Genomic DNA, 12809 nt, shown 5'->3' with positions numbered 1-12809 from the left:
CTGCTCACGTGTGCGAATGCGAAAGCTCTTAGTATCCTTGGGTTACACTGTTTACGCGTAATGTTTGTAGGAGTTTGTGCTTGCGTATTGGTAGCGCACCAAAACCGCACGCACGCGCACCCAAACGCACGCGCGCATACACACGCCGCCGGCTTTTCTTGTAGTGGACGCGTAGTGTTTTCGCATTAATAGAGGAAGAGTTGGCGTAGTAGAGGGCTCCGGAAAATTTCCGCCACTTGGGGTTCAACATGCCGTCGCACAGCACGTGGGCGCTTTTAGCGCATTTATAGTGAATGTTGACAGCCAGTAAAGTGCGCAAGTAGTAATTTCTGATAGAACAAAGCAGCGGCAGCCCAAAGCATGCGTATAGCTCAGCGCTGGATAAGATTCGCGAATAGAACGTCATCTCCTATCCTTATTAATGGCAACGCGTTTTCTTTATGGATGTCGGTGGTCTGCACGCCCAGTGGATCGACCAGTATGGTACATGCAGCTGCAGTTTCTCTTTTTATCTCTTATAACGTTACCCCTACCATAATCCCTCCCAAAGATCTCTGCGGTGTTCTAAGCTTTAACTCCAAGCTTTGTAGCTATAGCCTCTAAGCATTTGCCCCTCAGGTGAGTACTGACAAGGTCACGCCTTGGTGCGATAGCCAAATCAAGGGAGACTTTAATGCGGCCGATAGGGAAGTGGGACGACGGTGTCCCTGGAGAAGCAGTCAGCAGCGTCGTCGTCGTCCTCAAAGGCCCAGCGAGGCGACGAACTCGCCGGCAGAGCCGCACCGCTTCAGGCGGCCCTGCCACGAGAGCAGCTCTTCTAGGGTGGCGCGTTCGTTGCGCGCCCGGGACTCGGGAACCTCTGCGCGCAGCTTGCGCACCACGCAGTCCAGCACGGCGCCCAGCCACTTGACGTTGCCGCAGAAGCGCTGCTCACCTGGGCCGCTGAGTGGCGCCAAAGAACAGTAATGTGACAACGCTGGACATCTAATGGATTTCCATGCTCGAATTTTAGTGCCTGCTGTTATGAGCGGAACCCTGTCTCCCCAAAGTCTTGTGGACGTCGTAATAACATCAGATAGCGAGGTCATATGGGTCACGTAAGCAACGAGAATGGGCTTATTTAAACCTTCCATTAAACGCCTCAAACATGACTATGACCCCCCATGCCGTCTGTACAGAACATAACCACTTAACAGTTGGCGTTGAAGAAAGTGTCGCACTTCGTAAGGTGGATTTGTACCTGCATTTGGAGAAAGCGCTCCCGAACGCGCTGTCGTGAAGTGTCAAGTCGTCGTCCGAGTCTCCCTCTGCGGGGAATGCATGCGAAAGCATTGTTTGTATTTCACGTCTTCCTTTCTAATGACACACCTACTCATTAGAATACAGTCATAAGGCAACGCATACACTAGGTTCACTTTTGTTCGCCAAAGAAGCAACGCGGCTTTGTGGCCCATGGGTTGCGTGCTCACCTCACAGTCAAAGTCGTGGGTTCAATTCCCCCCACCTTCGGAAGAAATTTTTAAACTCTCTCACTTATTGGTAGACACGTTAACCGCACCGTGGGGAAAAAAAGGAAGGTGGGCGTGAAATACGAAATAGAGAAAGAGGTGTCAAGCTCTGGCACAATTTCGACCGCCTGGGGATCTTTAACTTGCGCTGACATCGCACAGCACAGAAGAGCCACAATGCTATTTTCATAGAGTTGTGTTGGAGCGAGCGATGACTAGGTGGGGAGGAAAATTCTCTAAAAAAAATCATTTTTTTGTGCACGTTGATTGCCTGTGGAGGTACACTGAGAGTCTAGTGGTTTTTAAGATGAGAAAAAAAGCAACGGCAGCCCAGAGTTCGTGCACAGCTCGGTGCTAAAGAGTAGTCCCCCGACGCAGTAGCTCAGTGGTTAGAGCGTTAATGGCTCCCTCCAGCGGTTTCTCTTCATATAGAGCCAGTGTTCTTTGTTCACATTCGCATATCCATCACAGTTATCACAGCACGGTTTCCACATTGTTGTCCTTGAACTCCTTCACACTGCAGTTTACGCACGCAGTGTTATTCTAACTAGTATCTCACTAATCACCATGTCTCAAGTTCACTCAACTAATTACCATGTTACAAAGCTTCAAATTAAGCCAACATCACAGACCCCCCCCCCCCCCCCCCCCCCCCCCCCCCCCCCTACTTCAGCCAAGTCAACGTGCCTACGTGCAAAAGTAGTTAGCGTGCTTGGATGGCAACTCAGGGTTCGTGTGTTCGGATCCGAACTGATATTCATGGAAATCTTTCTTTACGTAAAATGAATTACTTTATAAAGTTAAGTCATTTGAAACATGCGCCGACCGTTAATTCACAAGGTTTGTTTTCAATTATTTTAATTCCAGACATTCACGCGTGACGTGTGTTTCGCGACACGATGCCGTTACGACGAAAGCGGGTTTCTGCGCTGAACGGGAACTTGTAAGTTTATTCCGTTAATAATACGGGTCCTGGGTGCAAAAGAAGCTGTATCGAGGCACTCAAGGTAATAAGGAGAAAGAGACACCGTACCGGAGGGCTCCGGATGAATTTTGACCACCTTGGTATGTTTTTACTAGCTGACATCACACAGACACAGCAGTCTTTAGCGCTTCGCCTCCATCGAGGGGTGGCCACCGCGGCTAGGATTCGATACCGTGTCCTCGTGCTCAGTAGCCGGTCGCCGTAACCACTGAGCCACCAAGGCGGATGAGGGCTGCTACAGAATAGTGTCGCTTTCTGTTCGAATGGGGTAGAGGGGGTTTAGTACGGTGGAAGGAAATGTGCCATAACTGTCTCACTTGAGGTTATGACATCGTATAGCGCACGGGTGTTTTTCCACCTAATAATCGATATACGGGTGGTGAGGCCTGTATTCAGATCCCGTGTCCACGTGATCGGCAGCGGAACGCCACGAGTGCTGAGCGACAACGGGACGTCCCATTGTTCAGCTGCACTTCGCACGAAAATGCACGTGTTCACACTCGCCTGGACCGAGGGCGAACGACAGGCAGCCGGCCAGGTGCGCCCTGAGTCCCGCGCTGTCCACGGACAGAGGCGGCCTGTCCGGCAGGCAGTACTCGAGGCTGGCGGAGTCGGTGAACGCGACCAGCAGCTTGTCCGTGCCTGCGCCCGCCAGCCGGAAGCCCACGGCGCGCTCGGCCACAGCCACACAGCACGAGGCCTGCAGTACCAGGCTCCGGCCCTGGACCGCGCTCCGCAGCTGCGGCAGAAAGCGACCGGGACGGTTTAGCCGGCAGAGCTAGCGACAATGTTGCCTGAACTGATCTTGCACATACAATTTTTGTTGCAGAAAAGAATTCTGGCGCTCAATCGCCCAATTTTCGCGGCAATGCTTTGCGTACGCACTGGAATCCAGGTCTCAGCTTGAGTAGACGGCCCTAGAGAGCCCTGGTACTTTATAAGCGCACTTTGTATACAGGGTGTTCAGGCTAACTTTAGCCAAGGGTTAAAAAATAAGGTATTTGAGGTAGGCCAGGGAAACCACTTACATACACCTACCATCAGGCTTGTTCATCACAGGCAATTTTTTGTTTTGCAATTAATTAATTAGCAATTAAGATAATTTTTCTAAATGCGTAACTATTGACTTTACACAGCAAATGTGAACAGCAAAGTTGGACAGCACCTTCAGAAATCCCCATTCCATTTATTGCGATAATGAAAGCCTCACGTGTATCTTTTTTCCGAGCTCCAAAGAAAGCCCGCGAAATACAAAAAAGTCACCTGACTAGCGCATTCGCGCGTCACGATTGTGCTGCTCTCAACCGTGGCTTGAGTGAACGAAATCAGCTGCTGGCATGGCGCGACGGCCCCATTGCTCCGACAGGCCGATATCTCGACGGTGGTTGCGACGCCCACGCGAGCCAGTCTGCAAGCGTGACGATGAAACCACCGTCGACATATCGGCCTGCCGAAGCAATGGGGTCGTCGCGCCATGCCGGCAGCTGATTTCGTTCACTCAAGACACGATTCAGAGCAGAACAATCGTGGCGCGCGAATGCGCTAGTCACGTAATTTTTTTTTGTAATTCGCGGGCTTTCTTTGAAGCTCGGAAAAAAGATACACGTGAGGCTTTCTTTATCGCAAATAAATGAAATGGGGGTTTCTGAAGGTGCTCTCCAACTTTGCTATTCACATTTTCTGTCTAAAGTCAATATTTACGCATTTAGAAAAAATATCTTAATTGCTAATTAATTAATTGCAAAAAAAAAATGCCTATGATGCGCAGGCCGGTTGGTAGGTGTATGTAAGTGGTTTCCCTGGCCTACCTCAAATACCTTATTTTTTAACCCTTGCCTAAAGTTAGCCTGGACACCCTGTATATGACCACTAGAGTCACTAAATAAAGACTTAGAGTACCGTCACTGCAGCACGGCGGTAAGCAGAGGCGGCCATTTTGTTGTTTATCATTGTTGCCAGATTGCCGCTTCGGCGACCTCGCCGCTAACTTTGGCCCGGCCATTTTGTAAACAACGCTGTTAGCCACCCTGCGCTGCGGCGGGGATCGTAGCCGTACGGCACGGAAAGCGGAAAGCGCATGAAGCGTTTTCCATCATTCTGCGATTTGAAACAGCCAACAACGCAGCAAAACGGCATCCTCGTATGCTCTTGTGCAGCTGAAATGCTGCGAGGCGCGGAATCCCTGGTCACTGAGTCGGTCACCGGCAGCACTCGCAGCACTAGGACTACCACAGTTGCCCGACTGAAAACGCATAAGCCACAAAATGGCAGCCTCCATGAACCGTCGCAGTGTAAACAAATATCACGTGATGCAAACTGACCAATGATCGTGGCGGCGGCACAGAACAATAGGAGAAAAGAGTGCCGGTACTCTAAGTCTTTATTTAGTGACTCTAATGACCAACGTGTAACGTACACACAGATACAGTGAGGCGCAGGTAGGATACGCTATGCGCAAAGACTTCAATTGGATTTATTGTGCGTTTGACAGCACAGCCATAGAACAGAGGCAAAAGGCGGTAAGGAGGACCACCCGACTAGGCCCCTGCGCCTTCACAACTCGGCAACGTACACAAGCACCGACGGAGAAGAGAGCTCCGTCTGGTACACGGGCGTCTGTGAGCAATCGGCGGGATGTATTTCAGCCGAATTTGCACTGAACATTTCGCATGTGATCGGTGATTAATTTTTGGAAAGCATCGCATCTAGTATTCCTTTCGAACGGAACGCTCACTGCAGGGTTTGCACTGCTGTAAAATCCTGCAGTGAATGTTCCAGATTTCGTTCAGTGTTTTCTTTTTAGGAACATATCAGTAGTGCTATTCAAAAGATGGCAGGGTCGGCGACGTAATAAAACATTCTGAAATATGAGTGCGGAGGCCACTAGCCACAAATACGGCACCTACGAAAAAAACAAAAACGGCTGTCGTGTGCCTGTGTTTTCCGCGTTTGTGCTCTTTGTCATTGCGGCTACGTCGGCTCCACTCGGACGAGTTATTTGTCAAACTATTCAGTTTTAGTGCCTGCTGGACAGACATGCGGTGCTATCGTACGGGACGAAACTGGCTTTGTCGATACTAATCGCTAAAAAACAACGACAAAAACACGAGAGGTGGAAACCACGAACGCAGGAGTCCAAATGTCGAGAGATTTTGCGCCCATCTTCTATGCTTCCAAGCTTCTCTCACCGTGTTTGAAGCGAGGAGAAGCTCAGCAGACTCTTTTCACTAGTTAAGAATTACCCACCAATGGCAGCTGAAAGTACGGTCTGAATATGCCTCAAATTCACTCTGAATGGCTCGAAAGGACGAATAATTTATATATTTTGACTGAGCATCCCGGATTATGTCCTGAGTTATGGTACTTTCGCAAATATCCTGTGATGTTGACTTTTTAAGTGTTTCGGAAAACTATGCGGCCATGTACTCCACATTTTCATATCTAGTTGTCGAGGTCCCGCGAATTTTTTTTCGTATCTGTCACAGTGCTTTTGATAGCATTGTCACAAGACAGAAGAACGTGTAATGAACGTGAATTGCTAGTTTCTATAGGACACAGTCGAAAGTAGCACTCGTGATCACTGCTCAACTCTAGCGAATGTAGAAAACGCACCGTTATATGCGATAGAGGCTTGCCGGCATAGCACAGTTCGAACACGATGAAATGCCGGGTTAGGGAGCATTGATTCGTGCCTGAAAAGTAAGGAGAAAAATCGAAAAAGTGAGCTAGCTGAGGAATTAAGTTAATCTAGCAAGATAATGCATGACGTCCGCCCTACTGGATAGATGAGAAGAGTAGCGGCTACATAATGTTGGGTATGATTTTCAACGCTCAATGTTAGCAAAAGTTGTGGAATCACGCAGTGCAACTTTTAAAGGCAGTGCAATAAAGGCAGTGCAATCTCCTTTATATTGCCGTCCTTGATTGTGGTTACTGAGAGACTATATCCGGAAAAATCCGAACATACGCTAACACCGAAAAACAATGAAAATCGTATTTTGGACAAATTATTCTCGAGATTATGCCAAAGCAATGCTTCTTCTGAAAGTTTTATGTTATATGTAAAGACCTCGTGCGGGTAGACAAGTTGTCAGCGTGACGGAAGTTCGGTGTGGCCCAGTGCTTTTGTACATTTAGATTTCCTTAGTCGCTACGGCACCGTCATACCAGTCCATAAGCTGTCATTTGGTGCGAGGTACGCTTAGTGCTATATTGCGTGAACGCTGTGCATTGAAACAAAATGTTAACGATAGACCTCAAGCATCGCCAGATAGAGCGCCGCTTCTTTCGAGCATCTGTAGATGAAGTGTTAGACCTCGCCGACATTTCGTACAGGGCGTGTTGCGGGCTGCAGCAAGTACAGTGTGCTAAGATGCAATGTTCACTGAGTTGTGCGCTCAAGTACAGCTACGCAGATGAGCACCCAGAATCCCTCTCACGAGTCGGAGTTGTCAAGGGAACAGCGGACACTCGGTGTCGTCCTTACCGGCCACATCAGAGGACAGGCTCTCTGCCAGGGAATCTCTAGATCCGCGGCTTCCGTCTCCTCTCAGCAGCCACTTCGGGAACTGGTCGAAGACGCAAGCGATCCTGCGGGGCATTGACCACACGCGTTTCACGCATCATCCACAGACTGCGCTTCAACATCTACGAATGACCAATCTAAATGCAACTTAAGGGGCTGTTAGTTCAAAGAGGGACATGATGGCATACAGAGGCAAACGCTTGAAACAGCTTATAATAAAAATGTTGCGATAAACAACCTACCTTTGGACCTCGATGAAATTGGGTGCCCTGTAGCGCATTCCATGCCTAAGCATGCTGAGCTTGCTGCAAAATAAACAGAGCAGTGATTGCTTTGTGAGCAGTGAGCACTGTTATAGTAGGAACGGCGCTGGAACAATCAGAACAACATCAGAAGCAGTGCTGCTCTGGTGTCCCTTGAATTACGCAGGCGTGCTCTGGGATATGGGCAGTTTTATATTAAATTGTTAGCTTGTTTCCTCACGGCGCATCTTGTCCAATACAGAGGCGTCCAAATGTATTCTACGCGTGCTAACACGCGAAAGGTGCCAGTCTTGTTACCGCAGAAATCATTTCGATATCTACGCTCAAAAAAGAAAAAAAAAAGAAATATGAAGTATAGGCGTAAACCTTGCTTCAAGAGCTGCCTATTCTGGCATCAGACAATCAAACAGGATTGCAGCGTAGTTTGCTAAGTTGGAATGAGACCTTTTGTCGGCGCGCCCAAAAACGAGTAGCGAATAGAGGATTCGATTTTGTTCTTAATAATTACTTAATATATAGTTTAGGCACCTCGAATAAAAGAGCGTAGCCACGATGTTTCGTTGTTTCGTGGGTGCTCAGGGTAACACTTTGCGGAATTAGAGGTCAGTTTTTGCTTGGCTACGTGCCCGCACGAAGCAATGAGGTTTGTAGCCATGGGGTAGTCATTGTCTCCCTGCATGTGCAAACGAGTCTGTATCTCACTCACACGCTGCACTCGATGGCAGCGGCTATGGAGTCGACCCGGGGCTGGGAAAAGTCGGCTGTGACCGGCACCACCTTCAGGACGGTCCTCCTGAGCACCGACACCAACTGGAATACCTCGCTGTGGCGTCCGCGGGCAATCCACTTGCAACGGCCCTGGCTCCTGCACCACCACAATAAGTCAACTCCTGCTTGCGCTTTTCTTTCCCTATTTGTTTTTCTCCTTACAGCCGGCCAAATTACTGTTTGCAAGTCAAAGAAAATCAGGCTGTAGTGTGCATCGATTACTTACCTGCCATTACTTGGTTCTGACACCCGGTGCCGCAGATAAAGGCACAATTCAAAACTGTGGCGGAATGTCAGTCACTAATAATTTTTCACATTGAACTAACCGTGTGATTAACGAGCTGGCACTGAAACTCAAAGTTTAGTAAACATCTGGAACATATATTTGAGTCGTACTTTTAAGACGTGGAGAGGTAGCTTGGGGGAACTCACATAAAACAAACCTTTAACCTTTAGACCTCGCAGACAGCAGTACTAGAGAAACCAGATGACGCTAGATGACAAATATTTAGGATTGCTGGGGATGGGCAAAAATAAAGAAATCAAGAGCTTGCAAAAATTTTGCTTCAGGATGAAAGTACGTGCACAGCCTAATAAAAGGCGCTGGAAAATGATTTATACACCAACCCATTTCAAGTAGAAGTAGGCACTCCACATCCTTTAAAAATGCATCTTTAAAGTGTGACCTGCCACAACACACGAGAAGAGTTGTGCAGCCCGACGAACGCCTTCTCCCGAATTCTAGCATCGGAGCCCTACCGAATCTAGTGCCATCATGCGTTCGGATTGCTAGCGTAGCAAGTGGGATGTGTCCAAAGACAGATCACAACTCCTGTAGTCGTATTATAAGTGGTTTTACTGAGAAGAATAAGAGGATCGATATCGGTGCGCAGCGGCACTTCGAACAGAAAAGATGTTCATGCGCTTTCGGGCGTAATTTTTCTTTCGGTTTCAATTTAGGCTGTTATATATCTATATTTTTTTTTGCTTCAGCGGAGCAAACAGAGCATACATATATTCAGTGCGCGCTTCTTACCCGCTAGGTAGGAAGGCGAGGAAAGTGAGTGGGGCGTCCTGGTTGCACAGGTCCAGCAGCCGGCCAGGAAATACCTCGATTGGCTGCAGAAAAACAAGGCGCAGCGCCAGGGACTGATGGACAGATTCGTTAATTCATGAAAGGCATTATAATGTGAGGGGGAAAGGGAAGAAAGAACGGTTGCACACAAGGATGAATACACTACTGGAATCAAACATCGCATTGTTGGCAAAGGAGCGTTAAGCAAAGAACAATTAGGTTGCCAGTAATGCATAGGATAAGAAAGAATTATACAAAGAAAACTTCTACAAGCATGTAAGATATACATGGACACTTGCAGAAATCATACGACATGTATGGAAATGTCCGACTTTAAGAAGGAAATAAGGTGATGTTTCAAAGCAAGGAGCGCCAATTTTTGCAAATATTCAGGGTTATAGCGTATTATTATCTAAGAACGAAAGAAAAATGGTTTGAAAAGAACACATATTAGATATTTTGATTGTGATGGCAGGTTAATAAGTTTTTTGATTCACCTCGTCGTCAAGCACACCCCTTCATGAGAATGGCAGAAAGCGTAGCGAAGTTTCTGACCATTCGTGGCGCCTTTGTTCTAGCAGAGCTCAGAGCTGCCACAGCACCGCTGTGAGCTTAGCTTTCGACCAGTGGTTAGACGGCTACTGTCAAAGAATATACTCCTAGTATTTTGGCACTCTATGGGCCGGCCTTGGCTCACCGAAAGCTCAAAGCCTTTCAGTTATGCCTTAAGGCAATATTTTTCAGAGAAAGCAAGGATAGACGACCAGAGTAACTGAACATTCTTTAAACTGTTATGCTCATGTTTAGACGTGAAATATCTCGCGTGTAATGTCTTGCCTGTTTCAAGCACAATAACTGCTGTTGACGTTACCCGTTTGATTGCTTGTTCGGAATTCCAGAGGCCTTCGGCTGGCTCTGAAAACAAGAAAAGGGTCAAAATTGTTTTGAGCCTCATTGGAAGTCGTAAGACGCCAGTTCATAATGAGCATTTTGTGTCGTGAGAAAATCGCCATGCAGAGCGTCACAGCGCAGCGCTTGTTTGAAGATTGCAGATCCACAATGTGGATTCTTGATAGCAAAAGAAAAAAATTACTAGTATTTATCCATGCAGTATAAAGCGCCGTCATCAGCGACGAGTGTTTGTCGTGGCTGCTGCTGTCATTGGTATTTCTTTTTTCTTTTTGGCAACACTATAGGCGATAGTAGACTGGTAACGGCGTGACCACTGTGCCATGTAACTGCGCGTTCTCACCATGCAGAAGAAATATGCGCCCACCAAATGACGTTAAGGTACGTGACGCGTGTCGTGACCAGAAGGGATGACGCTGCTCGGGTACTATAACATCCTAGACACAGCTCTCGTTGTAAAAAAAAAATTCAAAACCAGTGTACATCATTGCAGGAAAAATGAGAAAGTGAGCGCATGCTTCTATAGGTTTGCTTCTAATGAACGGGCATGCCATTACGTGCCGACTGTTATTTTGGTTTTGTAGCAACGAATGACACAGCCCGTTCAACAGGTAGTTTCAAATGTCATTCAGTTGACCGACAGGTCTGCTTTATAAGTGCCGATGAACTTAACAGGGGTCGGCTGCGGTTGAACGACGTTTTCCGCGAAACCGAGTTCAACCTCTTTATCGCATGCGGCTCATCAATAAACGAAATCATGCTTGCATATTGTCCTCTATCCTTTTGGCACTCTAATCGCATTTAGTTTCTGGGAATGAAATTTCTGTGGGAGCTTAGCGCTTTGCATGGGCCACAGCTGAACAGTTCACAAAAGCCCGAATAATCCAGTGCGGCCATGCTTGGCTTCAGCGCTGAACTGAACGCAGTTTTTCTGACACTGCTTCACGTGTTTGCGTGTTTGTGTGCATTCTACCAGAGAAAGTTGTAGATTAGGGACTCTATTGTCTAGGACATCAATCTTGCGGCTGCGGGCAACATTGAAAACTCGGTCGATATGGTTGATCCGTCGACCGCCATTTGGTCAGTTAAGCAGTTCATTTAAAACTGGGACCTTTGTCCTGAGTGGAACTGAGCTGGTGTTGCTGTCTCTATATCAGTTCGCCATCACGTAACAAAGCCCAACTGCCGTTCAAATGAACTGCTGGTGAACTGAACTGGCATTTGGTCTCCCGTGTAAGAGGGGTTCCGATATATAGCGGTCTGAAACTGAGACGGTGCCCAAATACCGTCCGGCTCGGACCAGGTGGCTGCCTGCTCTCCCGCACCGATCTCGGATAAGGTGCTGATCTCGAAAAGAGAGCCGGCGGCTGAGCCAGAGGCGCGCCCGGGTAGACCACGTCGCTCCTCCCTGGCGCCCCCGTGTGTGTCGCCCTCAGCAGCCGCCTCTTCTTCATCCTCAGCGTCGTCTTCGCTAAAACCCGAGCGTCTTTCGACCAGCAGCGGCTGCCGATCCAACAGCGCGTACGACTCGCCGTATGGTCTGTGTTGTCGTCCCGACCAAGGAGTCCTCCAGCTCGATCCGTGTCTCACACTGTGCAGCGCCATCAGTGTGACCAGTAAGACCACGCCCGTCAGCACGCTCGTACATGCTATGTAGAAGATCACCTGTGGACATGGTACGACGCCGGAGTGAGGAAGATAGAAGGCGCCGAACGCAAACAAAAATCCGTAAGGTTTTGCCAGATCCCCATCGCTTATTACAAAAAGTTGCAGTCATTATTGATATTTCCATGACCAAAGGCAGTTCAAGTATGCGTTCATGGCTGGTGCCTCATTTACACATACGTACACATCACGCATGCAGGCAGGACTTTCACTATCCTTTCCGCATGTGCCCATTGCACTATCCCTCGCGGCGTCTCGCATATCATGGAACAGCTCCACTAAGCCCACTTATGTAAAGTTCTTTAAAGATTAAGACAAGTGCCACATGACTGCACGCAGTCGTTATGCGTGTGCCTGTGGTATTCGCTCGAAATTAATTAGCAGTACCCACAGTTATAGTGCTGTATTTTGGGGCTCATGTGGCATTGCACTTGGACAGACTTTACACTAATGAACGAGGCAACTTGAGCAGCCAGGGCGTTGGGTTGTTACAAAAAGTGCACTCACCTGATGATCCTGCATGAACCGGAGCAGCTGTCGGGCATAGTCCGGCCCTGAAGAGTGCCGATGTCCACTGTCGCCGCCGATGGACAGCCAGCTGGGTTTGCGCGGCCACCCGACGGGCAGCGAGGGCTTGCGACTGCTCGAGTTGCTGCCGTCATCCGCCCGTAGTCTCCGAGCTTGCTCAGACCTGACGCGCTCAACATAGCGGTAGGTGTCGTAGTCTGGCAGGTCAGAAAACTGCCTCGCGAAATGCGCCAGCGTCTTTTCGGTCGGTCTCGCTGCGGCCACCAGGCAGAGTAGCGGCAGGAGCGTAGGAACTACTCGGGACATACCAGCTGTATGAGCGGTGTGCACAGAGCTGCACTTCAATAGCTGCCCTACGGCAAGTAGCATCAGCGGATTCTTCTTCTTCTTCTTCTTCTCCTTAGTAAGCATGGCACATACCCACGCAGGGGGATTGGCCAAGGTTGAGTAGATAATCCAAATGAGGTATCTGCGCGGGGAAAAATAGGCGTGAGAAGACTAAATCAATATAAAAATCGGAAGAGTCAAGTGAATTAAAGAAATATTAATTACCAGGAATAGAATCGAGCATTTTTGAACATGC

At 48.4% G+C, this 12809-nt stretch overlaps 1 protein-coding gene across 1 annotated transcript; it reads right to left on the bottom strand.

Annotated features, from left to right (window-relative positions):
- Positions 1-2956: 2956 nt before the first annotated feature.
- On the bottom strand, positions 2957-12573 carry LOC144095201 (uncharacterized). Its single transcript, XM_077628989.1, has 9 exons — positions 12206-12573; positions 11320-11698; positions 9996-10039; positions 9086-9168; positions 7988-8146; positions 7261-7323; positions 6980-7083; positions 6106-6185; positions 2957-3232 (listed from the first exon to the last, which is right to left on the bottom strand). Exons 1-9 carry the CDS (start codon positions 12530-12532, stop codon positions 2957-2959), a joined length of 1515 nt encoding a protein of 504 aa, XP_077485115.1. The 5' UTR covers positions 12533-12573.
- Positions 12574-12809: the final 236 nt, after the last annotated feature.

Source organism: Amblyomma americanum, chromosome 6, assembly GCF_052857255.1.
Source record: "Amblyomma americanum isolate KBUSLIRL-KWMA chromosome 6, ASM5285725v1, whole genome shotgun sequence".
In the NCBI taxonomy this organism is placed as follows: Eukaryota; Metazoa; Arthropoda; class Arachnida; order Ixodida; family Ixodidae; genus Amblyomma; species Amblyomma americanum.
The sequence above is the reverse complement of the archived record's forward strand: the minus strand, read 5'-3'. Positions and strand labels throughout refer to the sequence as shown.